General features: G+C 32.3%; 2 protein-coding genes across 2 annotated transcripts; both read right to left on the bottom strand.

Annotated features, from left to right (window-relative positions):
* Positions 1-1,506: 1,506 nt before the first annotated feature.
* Positions 1,507-11,117, bottom strand: LOC123658221 (protein HEADING DATE 3A-like). Its single transcript, XM_045593662.1, has 7 exons — positions 11,048-11,117; positions 10,837-10,880; positions 9,421-9,444; positions 4,730-4,900; positions 2,870-2,962; positions 1,970-2,024; positions 1,507-1,881 (listed from the first exon to the last, which is right to left on the bottom strand). The coding sequence occupies exons 1-7, from the start codon at positions 11,115-11,117 to the stop codon at positions 1,688-1,690; spliced, it is 651 nt and encodes a 216-aa protein (XP_045449618.1). The 3' UTR covers positions 1,507-1,687.
* Positions 11,118-14,672: 3,555 nt separating this feature from the next.
* On the bottom strand, positions 14,673-20,492 carry LOC123658575 (transmembrane protein 127-like). The gene is made up of 4 exons (XM_045593951.1): positions 20,235-20,492; positions 19,437-19,676; positions 16,141-16,440; positions 14,673-15,079 (listed from the first exon to the last, which is right to left on the bottom strand). The coding sequence occupies exons 1-4, from the start codon at positions 20,257-20,259 to the stop codon at positions 14,799-14,801; spliced, it is 846 nt and encodes a 281-aa protein (XP_045449907.1). The 5' UTR covers positions 20,260-20,492; the 3' UTR covers positions 14,673-14,798.
* Positions 20,493-22,397: the final 1,905 nt, after the last annotated feature.

The raw sequence follows: 22,397 nt of genomic DNA, 5'->3' as shown, positions 1-22,397 counted from the left end.
TGGGTACCTGTGATTTTAAAAAATATAGTTTATTCTTCATTAAAGTGAAACAACCCCGAATGTTCTTTTTTACCCCCTGTTGTTAAAGCCTTTTTAATTTGTGTCCAACACAAACTTTATCAATAGCTGGTGAAACCGATCCTTAATATTATTAGTTTATTGGATTTTGTAGATATTAAAAATATGCTAATACGTATTATGTTGCGGAAGCAGTATTAGTTCGATACTCAGCGGAAAATAATAGCTATGTACATATTAAGAATTTACAAATGGATATTCAACAACCGGAGACCAAATTATTCTTGTATTTATCGTATTCATTTTCTCTACAAGAAAGTAATTAATGCTAGGTATATGATTATCAACATTGAAAATGTTCAAGCTATGCTGTAATCGGCCCCCGATCTAAGTGCCAACCGGAGCACTTGCCCCGGGCGGCAGTTTCATGGGGCGTCAAATCCTTGTGACGAGAATTTGAAATGAAGCCTCTTTTCATATATTTAATAAGTAGTTGAATCTTAATATGTTTGAAAAGCAAACTTTTGTATATCCATACTCCCAGTTAGTTGTTGAATATATAGGTACTAATTAAGTGATTTGTGAATGCATCTTATGAGATCTACGTAGTAAATTTTCAAAGATCAAGAAAAATCAAGTGCCTTCGACCTGTTACAACATTTGTAAAAGCATGACTTGTAAGAAGCGTTTCCAAATGTTAGTATAGCTTTAAGGATTGATTACACATTAATAACATTTTTTTTGTAAGCTATGAGCGAAAATCCAGCAAACTAAAAATAATTAAAACAAATCTTCGTTCAACAATGAGTCAGGAGCGTCTATCTGGCCTCGCGATCCTCGTCATTGAAAACAAAACTGCCTATACGACGGACTTTGAGGAGCTAATAGATTCCTTCTCATTTCCTGGTTAAATATTTTTTCTGTGTTTCTGTTTTATGTCCGAAATGAAAGTTACAAGCTAATGGACAATAAAAAGTTAAAATTTAGTAAAGGATTATTATTTTCACAAATGGTCACAAAAAATGCTACTCATTTCTTAGTTTCGTTAGTTTTTCTCAAACGCTGAAGGGAGCAACTATCAAGTGTTTGCCCCGGTTCGAAAAAATCATAAATCCGGGGCTGGATGTAATTACAAAATTTCATATGGTTGTCTTATCGCGTGAATTATTGGTTTGCAATTTATGATATACATAAAATAAGCGCAAGAGCTAGTTTGGTGCCATGCTCGCCTAGCTCTTTCGGCACGCGCTTCTTAAAATGTCGAACAATAAGTGATAACCTAATCAAATAACATGTTTTTTATCAACAAAAGACGATTTATCGTTTCGCGGTTTGCGTTAAATTGATAATAAACTACATACTTTACATAATTACTAACATATGTACATCTTTTTTCTCATTTATTTGTAATAATGATGGGCTTAATTAAATTTTTAATAGCCTTCTTACTATATAAGTAAGACGTCTTACTAAGAATAAGTATACAAATTAAATCAGTGATTTTTTTATTCTCTTAATTAGTACAGATTAACGTCATACCTTGTCAAACTGACACAACTAAAAGCCATTAAGCAAAGAACTGAACTGAATCAATTTTAGGTATGACGATACCTAAAATTGATTGTAAACATAAGGAACATTTATTAAAATTTGAAACACTTAGCGCCATCTAGTATTGCACACGGAACTGTGTAGCTGCGATCGGTCCGCAAAGGTTTTTTCCACGAAGCCAGTTTGTAAGATGGAAGCGGCTACGAGATGAAGGCACGCTCGGCAAGAAATTATTTCCGTCCGCCTGTTCATACAACAAGTTTAGATAGCGGTGCATGCCTGATCCGCGAGATGGCGTTGGTGGCTTATACCCTAAAAATGTATTTGCCAAGTCTATATTATTGTAAGTAATATGTATTAAATTAAAACTAAATTACGATTATAATGAAATATTTTTTACCTCTATAATCAATTCCAACGGTTTTACTGGTTTCTTTGGCTTTTAAGCCCACACCCTTTAAAAAAATAAGATTATAACTAAATATATTACTATTTCTTAATTTTTTAAAGAAACTGTCTAGAATATTTTTGTCTTTTGTAGAAAGTTATAACATCTATTGGGTTTTTGTAACTGACATCATATTATATTAATTATTGTAAAATGTTGTTCATACGATTTCTTGTAATAAAATTTACTACTGGAGCCCGATGACACAACTGACTAAAATGAATTTAATAAAAGTTGTAAATAATATTATTTTATTAAACCAAATCTTACTAATATTATAAATACCTACGAAAGTTTGTGAGGATGGATGTATATTTGTTACTTTTTCACGCAAAATCTACTGAGTCGCCTAGTGAGTCTACTGAGTAGCTGGATATCCAGAATAGCACAAACTACTTTTTATTCCGACATTCCTACGCTATCAGAAATTACGCAGGTGAAACCGCGTGGCGCAGCTAGTAGTGAAGTGTATAATTTAAGTACATTGAATTTATTTTTTAGCGTTACAGGAAAGTTAGTTATGTTTGAGTACTTACAGTTATGACAGGTAGGTACAGTCCAGCAGCCGCCGAATGTTTTTTTTTTCAGTAATTAAGTAAGCTGATTTTACTGACTGATAGCTGAGTCTTTGTGAGTAGATTTGGATTGACAAGATGCTAAAACTTTTTCCTGTTTGAAAATTTTATATACAAGTAGCTATTATAGTGCTCAGCTATAACAGACGTTAGATCGGTGGAGTGTCAAAATTATCTAAATAAAAATAAATTTCAGCTTCTTAACAGTTTCACTGAAAAAAAAAATTCGGCGAATGCAGAACTAGTAGTTGTTGTGGCCATATTTTAAGGTACTTACTGGAATATTTGATTTAATCATATGCAAATAAAATTCTCCTTCTATCTGAGGAGGGGCATCTGGATCAACCATGAGAATAGAGTAAAACTTTTTCTAAAAAAATATAAATTACTTATATGAAAATAAATAACTACTAGTCGACCTGGCGAAGTTCGTACCGACTTTTTTTAAATATAATAATTACATAATATGACGCCGCGTTGGCGCAACGGTCACAGCTATGGATTGTGCCTGTTGCGCTGGCGGTTGCGGGTTCGATCCCCGCACATGACAAACATTTGTATTGGCCATACAGGTGTTTGCCGTGGTCTGGGTGTTTGTGCAGTCCTTGTGGGTCTCCCCACCGTGCCTCGGAGAGCACGTTAAGCCATCGGTTGTTATCATGTACACCTGTAGTGCTATTCTGTAAGAACGTTTTCGTGTCTCGAAAGCGGAATCCGCGGTGAGATATCAAATTCGTATTCATTAAAACTCGACAGTCCTGTAGCGCCACACTTGTGAGTACGGCGACGAGTCGAACCCTGTTGCGTGAGAACGTTGACATTTAATAGTATGAATTCGGTATTCTGTAAGGGGATTTACCGCTTCACACATCACAATTCGAGACTTGATTCGACACTTGACTTCATGCACATATTCTAAAATAAAGTCATAAGAAAAGAATATCGATAAAATAAACACAGCTCTAAATTGCCGCTCTTCGATTCGACACTCACTTCACATCGCTTGTGCGTACGGAATGTTTACAGAATTCCAAACCAAGGTGAAGTGGGTTCGCTTTCGAAGTGAGCGCTGTCACTCAGGTGAAGCTCGATATCGAAATTGTTATTTACAGAATAGCCCTGCTGATAGCGATCGTTACTCATAGTAGAGAATATATCCGCCAACCCGCATTGGAGCAGCGTGGTGGATTAAGCTCTGATCCTTCTCCTACATGGGGAAAGAGGCCTATGCCCAGTAGTGGGATATTACAGGCTGAAGCGTATAATTACATAATATATAAAAATAAAATATAGCCTATCTTTTAAGTTGGATCAAACTGCACACGGTGTGCAAATTTAAATTTATTAATTTAATTGAAATTAGTTAAGTAGTTTAGGAGTCCATCGCGGACAAACAACGTTACGCGTAATTTATAGATCTATACTAGCTGACCTCGCAAACGTTGTTTTGCCATATATGTTATTAACCCCCTTCATCCCCCCTCCCTATAACTTAGGGGTATGAAAAATAGATGTTGGCCGATTCTCAGACCTATCCGATACACACACAAAATTTCATAAAAAATACTCCAGCCGTTTCGGAGGAGTACCTAGTTTAACTAACATTGTGACACGAGATTTTTTTTTATATATCATAAGATTAAGACTAGCCGACCTGGCGCACTTCGTAACGCCTTATTTTTTTCTTCAATATAATAATTATATATATCGAAATAAAATATAGCCTATCTTTAAAATTAGTTCAAATTGCACACGTGCTGATTAAAATCGGTTAGGTAGTTTAGGAGTCCATCGTGGAAAAATAACGTGACGCGTAATTTATAAGAAGAAGAAATACTATTCTAGAATTTAAAAATGTAGGGAAATGTGTAAAGCACCTTAAACTAACGCTTTAGTTTTTTCTTTCTGTGGACTTTCGGTGACTTTGCTAAATAAAAGTCTTCCATTAATCACAATATGGTTTTCATCAACCTTATGACCCCGACCCATTATTAGGGAGGGAGGAAGGTGTTTAACCCTGCTTGGCGATGTTTGGCGAGATTTTAGAAGGGCTCTATGTATCAAAGAATTTAACATAATAGGTATACATGATAATATACATGAAATAAACAATAAAAATTTATTCAGTAATACAGACCGAATCCGCAAAACCATATTGATAAAGGGGCTCTTCTATAAACACTTGCTTCGGTAAAAGAACATCGCAGTTATGATCGTTAACCATAGTACCACCTACACTCGTGATATTTAAGCCAACTAAACGATCACACCCTTCTAACAGACTTTTTACGTCAACCATCGAACATTGCTGCGTTGCAGTACATACTTTTGTTAAAATAAAAGAAGATATTAATTTCCAAATCGTTGTACAAGAGATATAGTGGTTAGCCATATTAAACTAACAAAATTAAAATTAAATTGTAATCAATAATTTCCGTAGTCCTGGTCGTATATAAATAACAACATGGTTACATTTTTATGTTGCGCAACAATATGCGTTCATTAGTACGAACAATAAATTATATTGATTTTTTACAGCGAACTCAGTTTGTGGACCTATGATTGCCAATTATGAAACAGCTATCGTTATGGATTACATGAAAAAAAAAAAATGACTGAAAAATGAATGATGAAAAAACTTTTGAACCAGTGAAATACAGAAAATTCGATACGTTATACTTAGGTATTTATTTTAAATAATAGTTATTTAATTTTAGATTTGCAAGAATATATGATGAGATATACATTCTCTAATTTCAGTTATTGCGTTTGCTTGCAAACTAACAAATTGACTTTAATTTACATTGTATCGAATGCAGTGCTACTTATAATTAATTGGATAATTTTTATATAAAAAATTTACTTATGTTCCGACCATACAAAACACCAATTTTATATATAAGGACTTAATATACGATTCTGCACACCTACAAACCTCTGCTCTTGTACGTCCTAAGTTTGGCTGGAAGAGAATGCTTTTAGCATTAAGCCCGCCTTTTGTACAATTCTTTAATGTATTGTGCAATAAAGAATTAATAAATAAATAAATATATAATGGAACTTCACAATTTTAATGTTAATTTATATTTAAAGTAAAGAACTATCAAAATTAAACAAAAAAATGGCAAATTATCCCTTAAACGACAACAAGAATAAACATATTTGAATAGGTTGTTATTATGCATTATTATACCATTAGGATAGTAAGGCCTAAGGCTTTAACATACATAAATAATCGTTTAGACTTCTAATATTTGGGAATTGAGATCGATAGCGAATGGTTATGTATTAACCATGCTACAGCCTTGAAAAAAATTGTACTTAACACCGATAAGAGCAATGTTACCCAAAGTGGGCGATAACGCCCCCTTTTGGGCGCTGCAGTACTAAAGGAGACTAGAGTACTAAGAGACCTAGAAAAAAAAATGGTGACGTTTTGTAGAGGCTTGGGGGATTTTTCATTTAATCTATAAGGACTCTCGACTACAACTTGTTGAACATCAACTAATATTCATTAAAAGATTGCTCAAAGGGGGCACTATAAAATAATTTATTCTCTTAATGGGCAGTAGACAAAATAAGTTTGTGCACCTCTGGATTAGGGGACTAAGGGATAACAAGGTTCCACAACCACCTTGGAACTTAAGAAGCCGACCGATGGCGGGATAACCATCCAACTGCTGGCTTTGAAATACACAGGCCGAAGACGGGCAGCAGCGTCTTCGGTGCGACAAAGCCCGTACTGCGGTCACCAACCCGCCTGCCCAGCGTGGTGATTATGGGCAAAACACATGAGTTCACGTTATTTTTGGCGTGAACTTGTGGAGGCCTATGTCCAGCAGTGGACTGTATAGGCTGTAATGATGACCTCTGGATTAGAGCAATCAAAAAAAAATCAGTAGCAAAGTGCTGCTAACTCTTTAAAAAACTTTTCCCTAAATATTTTAACAAAAGTCCCTAAATTAAAAACAAAACAACCTAAATCGAAAATTGAAATTATTTAAAGATGTCAGATTTTTTTATTAGTTTTTATTTTTCAAAGGGTCTTTAAATAGAAAATAAAGTATTTTGTATACTTTGCTTTAGTTTATTGAACATGTTCTTTTAAAAATTGGTAATTGAGGAATTATTATTTTTTAATAGTTTTTTTTATATTAAAATATATTACGATCTGGTGAATCGAAAATTCCTCAAAAATACCCTAAAAAAATTATCCCCTAAAACTTTCCCGTTATTAACAAAATATCCCTAAATTTAGGGGAAAATTCCCAAAGTTGACAACACTGTAGTAGCATCCACTGACAATCCGACGTACTCACAAACATTTTGATATAGTCGTATGTCCTGTCCTCCTTATATAATCATCACAGAATAAACTAGTGATGCTTCGTTTAGTATTATTCCTTTAAGGGGGGTTAAGGACTCTATCTTGTTCTTTTCCTAGTTCTTATCAACTAGCCCTTGGTGACTGGAGTTCCCCTGTTATTAATTTTTTCATGAACGATTTAAAAGTTTATTATTAGTGTTATTCAGCTCTAATTAATGGATCAAACATCAGAAGATCCGGAGATCAGAAATCCCTTTGTACAGCAGGGAATCAAAAACCTTTTATTTTGTATGATTTGGATGACTAACACAAAATTATTTTTATATCCATATTCTCGTGTCACTGTTAGAAGCGGTACTTATGTATTTAAATTATTAACTTTTTAAAAAAGAAATTAAATAAATTGTAAGACAGACTTCATTCAATACAAAAACGAAGATAAACCGACTTCAATTATATCGACAAGTAATACAACGTAGGTAGACGAAAAAATAATCAAGTAAATACGCATTATCAAAGATTACTCCAAAAGTTGTAATCAGATCTCGATGAAATTTAAATGTGACCACATGATAAACATCGGCTTTCGATTAAATTAAAAATCATTAAAATCTGTACAACCAGTAAAAAGTTATGCGGATTTTCGAGAGTTTCCCTCGATTTCTCTGAGATCCCATCATCAGATCCTGGTTTCCTTATCATGGTACCAAACTAGAGATTGAGTAACCTACTCCTTTTTTTTAAGTCAGTTAAAAGGCCGTAATAAGACCTGTGATCGAACGTGCTAGGCCTTAATAACCGTTTTATGTTCTTAGTATAATATTTTTTTATTTGAAACATACTTTATGTTAAATTTAGTAGTTATATCACTACATAGTACAAAACAAAGTCGCTTTCTCTGTCCCTATATCCCTATGTATGCTTAAATCTTTAAAACTACCCAACGGATTTTGATGCGGTTTTTTTTTAGTAAATAGAGTGATTCTAGAGAAAGATTTATATGTATTGTTGTGAATTAACATCCATTAAATAGTGGAGAAATACTGTTATTTTTGAGGTTGCTAATGTGATGTCGTAAATAATTAAATTTTTTCCGCTTACATTTCAAACGCAGGCTGAACCCTGGGAGATTTATCAAAATAATGTACTAAGTATTGTACGCATTGAAAAGGTCTACAGAAAATTCCACAATGGTATATGTCTATCCCTTATGGATATCCCACAATAACATTTTTTTGTCATTTACTTTTTATGACAAAATAATGGCTAATTTTCGAAGCGATTTTAACCAATACAGCATTAATCCTTATCTAATTAAATACCCTCCTTGACACTTCCAGAGCATATGATTTAAATGAATATTTTCGAAGATATTACAGATTTAAAAATTGCGGGACGTTGCGTTTGCGGCGGTTCTGGCCGGCCGGGGCGGCGGGAACGTGCCTATAAATAGCGCGTCGGAGGCCGCGGTTCTCCCTATATCACTTTGAATTTAGCAGCGATCGCACGCGTTTATTATCGGAGCTCTCTAGCGAGGAAAATAACAATCACTACATAGTATAAAACAAGTCGCTTTTTCTTTCCCTATGTATGCTTAAATCTTTAAAACTACGCAACGGATTTTGATTCAGTTTTTTTAATAGATAGAGATGATTGAAGAGGAAGGTTTATGTGTATTACATGCGTAATATAATAGAGGAACATAGATAGTTTTTGCAACCGTGCGAAGCCGGGGCGGGTCGCTAGTTACATAATATATTAAAAATAGGTTGCCTAGACCATTTTTAATTATTTTTCAATTCGAGTTAAGTATGTTTCATTCTATTATCAGTACGGTGAAGATCGACTTAGGTTCTGATCTTAGACCACTAGCGTAACTTATGATATTTTTAGCACTTAAGCCTTATGACCCGATAAAGCTTTTTACCTGCACCAAAAATGTCATCTATTTTTGTTATAGGCGTTGAGGGATCCTTGTATACGCGGGACATGTGAAAAATAGCGAGTGTGCTTTAGACCACACGACTGAAGTAAAACTTACGAAATGTAATTCTCTCTCTTTCTATCTTACTACGTTTTATTTTTTACTACGTTCACTAATTTATCCCCTCTCAACTTCCTTTCACCTCACCCGATCACACTTTTCTTAACGGTCTCGTCATGCATTCAAGCGTCCCCAAGTCAAGCGTGCGTAAAAAAGTTTTACTTCAAAAAGTACTACGGTTGGTTACCCTGAGGCTGAGTGCATGGATCTAAGGGAGTTGCTGGATTTCCTACTGGGCGCGTCCCCAGGTGGCGGATAGGGGAACGCCACCCGCTTACGGGTGGTAGGGTTTTTCGGACCACTGTGGACCAAAACCAGCAAGTAAGGGTGCGCTTCGGGTACTGTTCAGATTCTCAGAGTGGACCTGTAAGCGCAGGCGTATTGGCACGTAGGTATGGAGGTACGTGTGGCGCTAAGACGGCGCAGAGACGTGGGGGTCGGGTTTTGTTTTCCCCACGTAGAGGATGGAGTGGGCGGGTTCGTTCGCTCGCTCTTAGGCGCGCAAGTGCATGCTGGCTGGGTTGCACTGGGCTCCCTGCAGGTTTACCGAGTCATACCCAGACCGGTATCGGTCGATGGTACCTTCTCGAAGTTGTTAAGGATTATATTTACCTAGGCTATACTATTCAACTAGGCCACAACAACTTCGAGAAGTAGGCCGATAGGAAGGTTCGGTTGGGCTGGGCGGCGTTTGGTAGGCTTCATCGACTCTTCACTTCGAAGATTCTGCTGGAGGACAAAAGTCTTCGAGCAATGCGTCCTGCCTGTGTTAATACGGAGCGGAGACGTGGACACTGACGAAGGGACTGGTCCACAAGTTTAAAGTCGCTCAACGTGCAATGGAACGGGCTATGCTTGGGGTTTTCTCTCAAAGATAAATTAAAAAATGAGACTTTCCACGAGAGACCGAAAGTAACCGACATAGCCCAGAGAATTAGCAAGTTTAAGTGGCAGTGGGCTGGTCATCTTTATCACAGGACCGATGGCCGTTGGAGCAGACGGGTCCTGGAGTGGAGACCGCGTCTTGGCAAACGCAGTGTGGGACGTTCTCCGGCCCGTTGAACCGAAGATCTACGTAAGATTGCCGGTATAGGCTGGATGAGGATTGCGGAAAACCGGGATGTCTGGCGTGAACTTGGGGAGGCCTATGTCCACCAGTGGACTGCAATAGGCTGAACGGCTGAAAACCCTTTGAAAAAAAAACTAATGAAGAAAATAATCTGACTGATTTTTAAATAATTTCAATTTTAAGTTTAGGGATTTTTTTTCCTAACTTAGGGATTTTGTAAAAGATTTAGGGAAAAGTTTTTTCAAGAGTTGGGAATACTGGGTGTAATTAGCGAAACCAAGAGCGAAAGACTACGAATCCAGCTGTCAATAAAAATAACTAAAAAAAGTAGCGGAACAAAAAAAAAAATGATTGCCATCAAAGAGTAAACGCACTTTTAGACACTGTTTGATTAAATGCTTTGTAATTTTAATTGCTTAACAACATCACCCAATCTATTTGCTCAGTTCTGTATACAATTTGATAACAATGGAATCTCATCCATTAAACTTGGTAAGTCAGCTGTTCTTGTATATTAATATCTTAATAACATTTAATAAACAATCAACATTTAATAAAATTATCTGTAAATGTATTTATAGACATTATTTGTTACTATTTTTAGGCTCATCAACAGCGCAGACGAGCTGAAGCGCATTTAAAATATAACAGATTTGATGAAGCGATAGAGTGCCACAAAAACGCGGCTGAACATCTGTTGGAAGTAGTAAAAATAATGGAAAAACTTAATAAATCACCTAGTCAATCGATTGTATTACGATCGTTGAACATACAGCGCGATTATCATATAAAACAACAAGATATAATTAATATTAAGAAAAGTAAATACGAGATGGTGAAAAATTCCGCTGAAAATACAAAGTCTTTAAGCAAAGACTAAATGAAATTTGATTTGTACTGACATTTCTAAGTTATATATAAATGCAGATATGTTAATGGATCCAATTTTACTAATTTTATTGCACATGCGCTCAAAAAAATGTCTTTCTAAGAACAAGGAAGCATAAGGAAATACCGCAGATACATGGCAGTGCAACAGAAACGCTACCTACTGCTAAGAATTGAGGAAGATCTTCTAAGAACATAATTATAATCTGATATTGAAAAAAATTGTGTGTCAGCTCCACCATGTGACTAGTTCACTCCTTAAGAATTACTACTTTCATAAATCAAATCATAAATTAATGCTTGCTGTTCATATTGATACAGAAAATGTAAGTTAAAAAAACACCTATATCTGTATACCTACATCTTGCTACAATTAAAAGTTCTGAAGTGTCACCCTCAGCGTAACTCTGTTATTGGTCATTTGTTGTTTCAGTCATAATTTCACTCTCAATAAATTTTTCATATTCATTTTTTTATTTCTTAAGGAGTTAACTTCAATAACTTAGCAACTTATGGTATGTGATAATAATATACTAAGAGAGGGAACTAGGTATGATCACCACTCGAGGGAATACTGCTTTTTATACCATTACTTATTCTACATGAAAGTAAAATTGTAAATGAATACTACATTTATAGCAAGTAAGTTATCCCTAAGTCAGTATTGGACCTCATGCTGTCACCATGTAAGTTATGTTTTTTTTTTTCAAGACTGAACCTTCACATAGTGATTATGTAAATAAAACAGGAAAATTACTCATAAAATGATTAATTTTTAACTAAAATTAAAGTTATGTTGTGTATTAAATATGTAATTAACTCATTGAAAGGGGGTTTTGTACCTAGCATTGAAGGGTTGGAGCTCAACTTGAGGTATTTGTTTATTAACAGGCTTAAACTCTCCTTGAACTGCAGGAGGGAGATATACAATGCTAAACTCTCAACTCAGATATTAATATTTGTATGTAGAACTTTGTTAGTAATTTATCATAATTATTGTTTATGCATCTGTATTGTATGTTAGCTGTTAATAAAAACAATGTGGAAATAAAATACAATATATTTTATTAGATATGTATTGCATATTAGTACTTACATAAAAATAAAATGTTCCTCTTATTTTAAAATGTAAAAATAAATTTCCCAGTTAATCTGCTAGGAATAACTATTCTTATGTCTAAATTTATATTTTAACAAACAATACCTATTAACAGTTTACAGTTTTTGGTAACATGATAAATAGTGTTATTGGTACAAAATATTGAAAAAAGAAATATGTGTCTATTACAAAATGTCCTTTTTTTTAAACTCTAATCCAGTATAATAATTAAATTTCGTTTATATCTTCGATGTTTGATCAAAACGTAAACAATAAAAGTATATGCCAACATTTTACAAAGCTTGCTAGACATATAACATTACAAACTTATAATAATTTTATCAAATTGAATATACTACTAACGTTGCTTAACTTTTGGTCTTCATTACTTGTAATTAACTAATAACTACTGATGAATATTTGCAAGTTACAATATAAAAATTTTTAGTGCTAAAATCTTAAATATTCAAACATTCTAAACTTTTTTAGTACAAATATTAGCAAGTGACATCTGCAAGCAATACAAATAATATTACTGAAACAAAAAAAAAATCGTATGTGTAATAGTTGTGTTATTTACAGGAAAGCTTTTATATATACATACGATAGTAGTACGTAGGATAAATTTCAAGTGCCAAAACGGTCTAATCCAAAATTATTGAAATAGCTCAAAGGATTCTAGTCCAATCTGATAACTAAATTCTTTTTAAACTTAACTAGAGATTTGTCTTTTTTTTAAATTTCATTTTTTACTTATATATCAGAGGAAATATTTTACTGCTTGGCTATGGCACAACACCTATAAAGCTTAATCATGTAGTTTTATTTTTTCAGTTACAACTTAGTCTGAATTACTGATTTCACTACTATATTTGATATTCTAAATTAAGATCTTCCTTCACAATGTTACTGATGACAGAGAAAAGGGTCTCGACAAAATAAGTAGGATCATTAGATACCATACACTGTATACCGTCCCCTTACACTTCCATGTAACAAAGTCGTTCAAATCTGAGGTGCATCTTATAAAAAGGAGGGCAGGCAGGTCATTCTGTAGGTGAATATTTGGCACTCGCGCGTTTATGCTATCAAGAACAGTAGAACCACCAAATTTTTTCACTTATTTTGTATTATATTGCAGACAATAGTAATATGTTACTAAAACATTATGTAAACATATGTATCGTCAAATAGTATACAAACACAGCAATGTTACAATATTTTAAGTTATAATGTTGTCTACATAACATCGATTATTGCCCTATATAAATCAATTGCTTCATTTAAAATTCCTCACTTTTTTTCTGTTTACCCCTATAAGGTCGAGGATATAATAAAAGGATAATGTCTACCGAGATATGAGGATTTTGAGCGACTTAAATATTGTGAATAAGTTAAGGTTACCGATAACACTAGTTACATTACGCATGTTTGTAATTTATCTCATGTTAAGATATAAATTTTTATTTTATTGATTGACATTTTTACTATCTTAACCTTTATCTTTTATTATTGTTGTTTTTTTTTTTGTAAATGATATTATCTTTGTTGTTCGTTAAGTGTGTGTTAGTGTGTGGCGAAATAAATGTTTTCGTTTCGTTTCATTTCATTTCATTTCTTAACCGACTGAAGCTTTGTGAAGGCATTTATAACTAAACATTTGAATAAGTGCGATTCATTTATTATAAATTAATAACATTGTAGGATTGGTCTCGAATATTTTGAGTATTTTTCGTGATATCCTATACTATTCCCGATAGTTTCGGATTTTGGTATCCAGCACTTGAAAAGTTTATACTAAGTATAAGCAAAGTTTACTAAAACAATTTAAGGCATCCTGATGCCTTCTATTTAAACGATTAATTTCATACGTCTAATAATAGCATGTAATAATACTATATTTTAGGCTTTTATGAACACTTCAATGTGTAATTTTTAGTCCTTTTAAATATTTCAGAACAATGAAAATAGGCACTAAAATGGCAAATCACATTCAAATGTAGACAATATTATGATAACTCACAACCACATATAGAAAAATTTAACATTTATATTTTAAAAACGGATTAAATATACGCATTTTTGGAAAAAAATAGTGGAAACATTCAAAACTCGAGTTTCGTGGACTGGCCAGTTAAGCTTTAATATGATTTTATCACATTAAGGCTGTTCGGAATATTAGATTATTTTGAACATACATAAAAAAAAAATATATAAAATTGTTATATAGGCGAAGAAAGAATTTTTTTCATTGGAATGGTTTTAAAATAATCATGTAATTGTAAATTAATGCATTTGGTTGAGATTCTCTTAAAGAATTTATCACATTATTTTTAGCTATTTACTAAACTATATTTAACTACTAAGATATTATTTTCCTTCTTATTAAATTATTTTCCATATACACATATATTTTGTCTAATAATGATATTGCTTTTTGTTTTATTTTTATAGTTAAATTTATCAATTTATATCATGCAAAATAAGGTTTTTGTAACCAAACAGTACTCCTTTTAAGTAACCCTAATTTAACGAAATAGTTTTATTATCAAGATCAACTTAATAGCATTACAGATACTTTATAAAAGGACTCTTAAAATATTCAGTAAGCTTAATTACCTATACCTCAAATATGTAATAAAAACATCTCACACAAATTTTATAATGTTATTTAAAGGCATCATAGTTATAAGAAACTCGATTGATGAATCGAAACGTAAATAGTAAAAATATTCGAGTCGGTTTCGAGATATTTGGTATATATACATACATGGTAGTTCTATGGGGTATATGGAGGTGGTGGGGGGAGAATTGAGAGATCATCGAAGGGAAAATACTGTTGAGACCCAAGTACAGGAGGTGCAAATGTTGGATGTGCAGTCGGGATATAATTTGGACTTGGTGTGTAAGGCGGTAGGGTAGGCACTGCTGGCGTGGGACCGACACTGTGGGCTTCATATCCGTCCCAATCTTCCATGAGGTTACGTCTTTGCAAGTCTTCATCATTTGATAATGGCGCACCCCATAAATTAGCAGCTGAAGCTAGTAGGGCCAATGCACCTGTGAAATATTAATATTAAGGTTTCATTTTATTTTTATCAGGTGTGTTTTAATGCTTTGGTTTCCAATTTTTGGTAATTTTAGCTGCTGTTATCAATCAAAATGTAATTTTAGACCAATATTTTAAAACATATTGAATTGTTTATAAATAAAACAGTACTTTCCATAGAAAAACGAATTTTTAAAGAGTTTACATTTTGAGATTAACATTAAAAAAAAAAAATATATATAATATAAAATTACTTGATTTTTTAATATTAGTTTATATCTTATTGAGATTCATAATTTATTTAGAAATAAATTAATTATATATTGCAAAGGTAAACCAAAAAGTAGACAATAAAATCTTAGAAAATATAATCTTGTTTTTAGGAACCTATAGATGTATAGAAATAGAAGAATAATATTGTATGTAAATTTAAAGAATTATTTTGATATTTATTATATATAATTTGTTGTAACTTTCTTTTTCAAAATACACATTTTTGACAACATTTATTTGAATATTAAATGCTGTCATCATCTAACTAACTTAACACTTCTTTTTAGAGAACTAAGAATTTATCAGATTTTTAGACACAATATTATTGAAAAAAATAAAAAGAATTTTGTGGGATGTTCAGAAACACACACTAAAAAAAAAATAAAAAAAAAAAAATAAAAAAAAAAAATAAAAAAAAATAAAATAAAAATAAAATAAGAAAAAAATGCTTACATCAAGATAGACACCTGTTTGAGAGTTAGCCAGTTACTGCATCACACATTGCATATAACAGATACCATAAACATAGAAAATTATGATAAAGCATAAATTAAATACAAATCATAATTGTACCATTTTTAGTTTTCATATATAGTTTATAGTTAGCAATTAATACTTAAGAGGAAAGATTTCATTTTTATTTTATTTTTATATGCCCAAAAACCAATCAACCGCTTTTAAATGTTCTTTCACCAGGATAATGCAACATTATCACCAAGTGACAGGCTAAACTTTACGGTAGAAAAACCATTTGTTGATATTAATTGTATAAAATAACAAGAAATTAATGACTACAAACCTGCTCCTGTAATTGTATAGAATCCATATTCATAATCAACCTGTATTGTGTTAGGATCACTATTGTTCGCATTGCCTAACACAACTGTTGTATAATAACATACTCCAACTATAGCAATGACCCAAAAAACACACATGATACTGGGCACAGCATTCCTTCGTAGCATTTTGATGGCTTTGCTGTTAAGACTGGTTAGATTTATGAGGACTCCAATACACGAACACAAAAGCACCATGAAACATAGTAGTATTAGAATTCTCATGAGAGATATTATTTCTGATGTTGTACATGGCGGAAGACCTGAAAAATTGGAAGAGTACTTTAATAAACAAGTTAAGTTATATAATTAAGGTTTAAAATTGTGGTTTTAGATAATCATTAAAATTTTGATAGAACTTAAATATAGTATAAAATGATTGAAATGGATGATTGTTCCTAGGAAACTTAGAGCCTGCGTTTTAAATATCATGGGCCATCGACAAATTGAGTCACACATTAAGGGGGGTAGGGGTCATTGAAGTGTAGCAATTTGTGACAAGGGCTGGGGGGAGAGGTACAGAATTTTGTGACATCACATTTCAAAATATATATAATTGTTAGTATTTGATCTACACACCTATTAAGGATTGCTTTGTTTGCAAATTGACACTCACCATACTACTTCATAAATTTTTAAACCTATCAGATTGATGTTTATTTTATTGAAAAATAATTTAAATGGTAATGAAAATAATGTCGAAACTGATGTTTTAATTAATTAACTTTTAGGTGTAAAATTGCAAAATATGGACAAGTGACAAGGAAAAGAGGGGTTAAAAACTGTGAAATTTGTGTGACATAATTTATGGATGGCTCCCTAAAAGTTGACTGGATATGTTACATATTTATTAGGTCTTTTCCTATGAAATTACCGTTTCGTCGTACTGGCTATTTCAAAACAAAAAAAAAAAAAATATCGCTAAGAATTCGAATTTCAAATTATTTTTATTTTAAAAATATAGAATTCTTCTTTTATAATTAGTCATTTACTCATTTCTATAATGGTTAGCATTCTGTTTACATCCCGTTTGTACGTTTTTCGTCATCATGGATATGTTAAAAATTCGAGTGATTATGGAGTATGTCCGTTTTGGTAGCAAAGCGGCAGAAACGGCACGCAACATCAACGACGTTTACGGTGCGAACACTACTCACCCCACACTATCGTATCACCCGTTGTTGTTTTGCTCGCTTTCGTTCCGGAAATTTTGACCTAAGAAATGAACCACGTGGTCGGCCGAAAATGTTGGTCGACAATGACGAATTAAAGGCGATTGTGGAGGCTGATGATTCTCAAACTACAGCTGAATTAGCAGCAGCTTTCGAAGTTGAAGACAAATGGGTGCCTCACGAATTGCATGAACGCCAGCGCGAAGTACGCGTCGAGATTTGCCTTGGACTGCTCAACAGAGACACAAACGAAGGCATGTTGAATCGCATTGTTACTTGTGACGAAAAATTGATTCTATTCAACAATTGCAAGTGCTCAGCTAGTTGGTTAGATCCTGGTTAAGTACCTAAACAATGCTTTAAACGAAAAAGGACCCCTAAGACAGTGATGGTTACTGTTTGGTGGTCTAGCGCTGGTGTAATTTATCATAGCTTCTTACCAAACAGCATGAGTAATACTGCAAATGTGTTCTGTCAAGAATTAAACACAATAATGGGAAAGCTCGCACGTCTCCAAACAGTTTTGGTCAATAGCTCAGCTAAGCTGCTCCTGCACGACCTCATACTGCACAGCAGACGGTCTCCAAGTTACAAGAGCTGGGGTTGGAAGTTCTCTGTCATCCACCGTACTCACCAGGTCTTGCCCCTACAGACTTCCACTTTTCCAAAACTTTGATAACTTTTTGGCAGGAAAAAATTCAATACCCGAGAGTCAGTACAAAATACCTTTGATGAGTTTGTTGCCTCCCGTCCAGCAGAGTTTTTCAAGAAAGGCATCAATAAGTTACCACTAAATTGGCAAAAATGCATTGATTTCATGGGTAATTACTTTGAATAATAAAAATGAAAAATATAGAAAAAAAGTGCATTAACTTATTTCATCAAAAATGGCAATTTCATAGGTGAAGACCTATTATATTTTTGTTTTTAAACACTTATTAAAAATAAAAATAGATTTATGTTTCACAGTCAATGTCTCCCAGTAGGATTTACTTCTGCATTAGTAATCTGAAATACATATCGACGCTTGAAAGGCAATCCTTACTAACCGACATAAATCCGTAAAATGAGTTATATATACCATTCGAATCGCCAGATTTTTCTGCGTCTTTTGGTCTATATCTCATAGCTCTACGATGAGTTTTGTTGTCGCTTAGATATTGAGTGATTTCGGTCAGATCTACATTTTGTGCTTACTAAACAACCAAAAAAGCTATTTTAAGAATATCCAGCAGTTGCGACATTCTTAACCTTAGGAATATGAATTTAGGGTGGTTTTCATGTATTTAATTTTTCATTTATTTGTATTTACGTATTTTCACTTGTTATGAAATTTTCCTTCAAAACCACTTAATAGATTTTACCTACTATCTCAATTGTAATTTATGTGGTATATATATTTTAACTTGTTAATATATTTTGTGACTGTCATTTATACAAGATAATTTGAAATAAAGTGGAAGTATATTAGAGCCTAGATATTTTTACTTGTACAACAAATTTCTATTTAACCGATATCCAAATAATTGTGTTTGCTTGCAAACGAAAAAAAAAAAAAAACGACTTCAATTACATCGACGAGTAATACAGCGTAGATTGATGAAAAAATAGTCAAGTAACTACACGTTATCAAAGATTACTCAAAAAGTTGTTATCAGATCTCGATAAAATTTATATGTGACCACATGATAAACATCAGCTTTTGATTAAATTAAAAATTATTAAAATCGGTGTGTACACTTCCCTACCGTTTTCACTACGCTGTGTCCTATATGCCCAAAGGTTGTTTGGAAGAGATCGCTACTCTAGTGATTAGACCACCTTTGTACACTGTTTTTTTAATTGTAATATGTTATTGTGTTGATTGTTGTTGTGTACAATAGAGAGTATCTATCTATCTATCTATCTATATAATATGCAGTCTAAAACCCAGACCATAGTAATACATAAAGTCAACATGAGTAGGGATTAAAACCACAGTTGAGAGCGCAACAGTCATGGGACTGTCATGTGACTGCTGCACTAAGGATAAATTATAAAAATAATTTATATATAAGGATTTAATTATAAAAATAATTTATACATACCAGTAAAATCAGATCTATTAATAGGCTCATATTCAGATGGTATGGTTATTGGACTATCATCATCATCATCAAATGTAAAGAATTGAGTCAGTGAGAGGCTCTGGGTACAATGCAGTCCTTTAATTCTAAACCAACTAGGTTGAACGAGTGCTGCACAAGTCAGCAAGAATGTCAAAACATTGAAACATGCAGCAATTTTATTCAACTCTTTATCCTTGAATGGCATAGTAATTTTAAGACCTGAAAATGGTAAGTAAGATGATTTAAATATCAATTAAACTCATAGAAACATGATAGTTAAATTTGATTTCATTTGTATTCTTCAAACTCAATATATGACAAAATATTAAATGTTTTATAGAAGGAACAATATTTAATGAAGTGTTTGTAAAGAACAAATGACTTGCTAATTAGTACGTTAATTATCGTCTGTGGTGATGTAAGTTTAAAAATAGTTTAAATCTCTTAAAAGGAACTTCGAGGGGGGGCAAAAAAACTTTATATAGACTATCTGTAAACCATACTACAACTGCAGTGATAAGTTAAGTTTTAAGTCATATATCCTCATACAGTTTATTTAACGTCGTTATCAGAATACTTTAGTAGCATTAAAATTAAATTAAAGTGACACATGTGTAATTATATAAAGTAAACAAACATTTAAATAAATAAATAAATAAATAAATACGAAAACAGTTCTGAGTATTTTTAATATTTGTTAACATTTCAATAAAATTATATTTAATGAAACACGTATATAATTACAATAACATAGTAATTTTAAGCTTTTATGTTTACCTCGGATCCAATTTAGGCAGCTCATCGTGATATAAACACCATCGGAAATAAACGTAAGCTGAACTAAAAAAAATCACTTGAATGATTAGAATGCAAGAAGATAAATAAATGGCAGAAACACAATTTTTATTTTGCGAATTAATTAAAACTGCCCACTTTTGTCAATTGTCATTGTCGTATTTTATATTTGACAGCAACATAGGAAAAAATATTAATATCACATGATTGGTTGATATAAATAAGACTAAATGATCGACAGTCTCTTTCTGGCATAGAAGAATGACGGCACTTGTTACTAAAATTTAATATCTTTTGTTTCATGTTTCAAAATGAGCGTGCCTTTGCACGCACATATAATATTAGAGAAAAGTAGACTATACTTTTTTTTCCAAAACATTAAAATAAAATAATGTAAAAAATTCACAAAAGAGTTCCTTTTAAATAGACATTGTTGGCTCTGCTCAAGATGCTGGGATCAGGCGTGGCTCATGATATAGTAATAAGAAAGTAGATATATAAATATATAAATTCTTATATCCTTTTGGTTTATCAAATAGTTACAAATAGCAGTTATTTTGCATGTTGATATATTTATTTAAATTTTAGTTAAGCTAAGTTTGATTATTAATATTATCTCAACTTTACACTTTATATAAATTTGATTGATGACCTTTTTAAATGAATTTTATTATTAACATGTAGCATCTTTACTGTTAATTTTTTATGCGAAGTAATTTTAATTATACTTGCTACACGGCATTAATATAATGTGGAATGTTGTGTACCCCGTGATGGGATACATATTAGATAATAATGTAATAGTGAATTATATATAATGTTCCATATGTATTTTGTGGATGTACCTATAAAATAAAATAAAAAAATAGATAAATAAATAGTTATGTAGTGAAATTTAAGTAAATAACAGAAATAGATAACTTATACATAGATAAACAAATAATAACTATATAAAAAAAAAATATATATATATAAGAAAAAAAAAAAAAATCCTTACTAACAGTAACATAGGTTAAGTGTACATTGTAAGTAGAACATAAGTGTACATATATGGTAACTAGGAAATAAGTGTACATATATGATAACTAGGCAAATAAGTGTAAATATAGACATAGATAAGAAAAATAATAATGTTAGAAATTAGAAAGCAATTATGTGTATACTTCTGCATAAACAGTATTTAGTAAGGAAAAAAAAAAAAAAAAAAAAAAAAAAAAAAACCGTCGGCGTCGGGCCACGTCCTAGTTTTATTAGGCAGTCACAGGACTGTCGATCTGTAGTATAATAAGTAGAAAAATCGCCTGTAGTATTATAATGCATGCATGATAAACAAAGGCACGGGCATTTTGAGCCCGTGGATCAAAATTTATAAAAAAAAAAAAAAAAAAAAAAAAAAAAAAAAAAAAAAAAAAAAAAAAAAAAATAGACATTGTAAACATTACGCATGGCGATCTGAAATCGATCACTTGAAGAATCGTTTCCTCGGACCAAGTAAATCGATTTTTTAAATCGATATGTTGTATTGAATCGATTCAGTGAATTGATATTTCACCATTGAAAATCGACATTCGATTTTTTCCGTTTTGGTAAAAACCATAAAATTATTTACAATTAGCTGAATGTACTCGTAATATTACGGTGTTGCCGGTTAAAGGGCTTATTACTCTCAAAAACTTGCGAAATAGTATTCCTTGTATTCAATTTCTCAGTTTATTCACTATCTACTATTCATATTTTCTCTTTTTATTTGCCATCACTCACTCATCTCTTTCTCTATACATCCTCATTTTTTTATGACAATGTACTCTCAAAAAAAAAAACACAAATACCAAACAAAAATTTATTTACAAAACAGAATTATTGAACCAATGATTGATTTCAGTCGGCAGAGCTTTAAATCCTTTAACCTACTTAAACCTACACTTAGGTTGGAAGTTCTAGGAACTGGCACCCACACGGTGAATCTACCAAATGCTAAGAAGTCAATCTCCCCCCGTTAACTAATAACTATGTCGTGTTACCTTACATTGTTATTAACCAATGTGACCCCATTCTATTTCATTCCTCATTCTATTTTAGCTAGATAACAATTGGACAGATATTAAAAATAATTTCACCAAGAAAATCCGGTTACGGCAGAACCGA

Source organism: Melitaea cinxia, chromosome 12 (assembly GCF_905220565.1).
Source record: "Melitaea cinxia chromosome 12, ilMelCinx1.1, whole genome shotgun sequence".
NCBI classification, from domain to species: domain Eukaryota; kingdom Metazoa; phylum Arthropoda; class Insecta; order Lepidoptera; family Nymphalidae; genus Melitaea; species Melitaea cinxia.
Note: the sequence above shows the minus strand (reverse complement) of the source record. Positions and strands in the feature narration are given on the sequence as shown.

Excerpts from the sequence above, each read along its gene's own strand:
- LOC123658221 (XM_045593662.1), bottom strand. The coding sequence starts at position 11,117 with ATGTTCTTAGAAGATCTTCCTCAATTCTTAGCAGTAGGTAGCGTTTCT. Across the intron at positions 10,881-11,047 it reads TGCACTGCCATGTATCTGCG|CGGAATTTTTCACCATCTCG; the intron begins GTATTTCCTTAT and ends TTGTATTTTCAG. Across the intron at positions 2,025-2,869 it reads TGATTAAATCAAATATTCCA|GGTGTGGGCTTAAAAGCCAA; the intron begins GTAAGTACCTTA and ends ATTTTTTTAAAG.
- LOC123658575 (XM_045593951.1), bottom strand. The coding sequence starts at position 20,259 with ATGAGCTGCCTAAATTGGATCCGAG. Across the intron at positions 19,677-20,234 it reads CTGCCTAAATTGGATCCGAG|GTCTTAAAATTACTATGCCA; the intron begins GTAAACATAAAA and ends TACCATTTTCAG. Across the intron at positions 15,080-16,140 it reads CTATACAATTACAGGAGCAG|GTGCATTGGCCCTACTAGCT; the intron begins GTTTGTAGTCAT and ends AATATTTCACAG.